Source organism: Anneissia japonica, unplaced genomic scaffold (assembly GCF_011630105.1).
Source record: "Anneissia japonica isolate Jap-2015-1 unplaced genomic scaffold, ASM1163010v1 scaffold216661_len615_cov158, whole genome shotgun sequence".
Taxonomy (NCBI): Eukaryota; Metazoa; Echinodermata; class Crinoidea; order Comatulida; family Comatulidae; genus Anneissia; species Anneissia japonica.
The window spans coordinates 1-615 of record NW_022733947.1 but is presented as its reverse complement, the minus strand read 5'-3'; the positions used below and the strand labels follow the sequence as shown (position 1 = coordinate 615).

At 53.2% G+C, this 615-nt stretch overlaps 1 protein-coding gene across 1 annotated transcript; it reads left to right on the top strand.

Annotated features, from left to right (window-relative positions):
- Positions 1 to 93: 93 nt before the first annotated feature.
- On the top strand, positions 94 to 612 carry LOC117116279 (TNF receptor-associated factor 3-like; the record flags this gene model as incomplete). The annotated part of the gene is made up of 1 exon (XM_033260286.1): positions 94 to 612. A coding segment is annotated over exon 1 (519 nt), but the record flags the coding sequence as incomplete, so codon positions are not given.
- Positions 613 to 615: the final 3 nt, after the last annotated feature.

The following is a 615-nucleotide window of genomic DNA, read 5'->3' as shown; positions in this document are numbered from 1 at the left end:
GCGAAGAAAGACAGAAAAGCGAACGAAGACATCCGACGGACGGTCGATTCGTTGCACGGATCGACCACAGCGTTAACGAAGAAGGTGGAAGAAATGGGAGCCATCGGTGGAACCGGGGGAAGAGGAGGAGGAATACTCCGCGGATCCGCGCAACAACAGATTTCGAACATGCAGAAGGAAATGGACATCCAATCCGCACAGCTGTCGGAACAGAATTTGCGTTTTCAGATTCTGGAAACAGCCAGCTACGACGGCGTGCTGATGTGGAAGATAAATTCCGTGCGTAGGAGGAAGCAGGAAGCGGACAGCGGCAAAATCGTGTCCCTTTACAGCCAACCCTTCTACGCCGGTAGGTTCGGATACAAGATGTGCGCCCGAATCTATATGAACGGCGACGGAATGGGCAAAGGGACGCACGTTTCCATGTTCTTCGTCGTCATGAAAGGAGACTACGACGCTCTACTCAAATGGCCGTTCGATCAAAAGGTTACGATGCTGCTGCTCGACCAGGACGACGGAAAGCTCACGCACTCGGACAGCTTCAAACCTTACACTCGAAGCAGCAGCTTCAAAAGACCGACCGGCGACATGAACATAGCTTCCGGATGCCCTCTC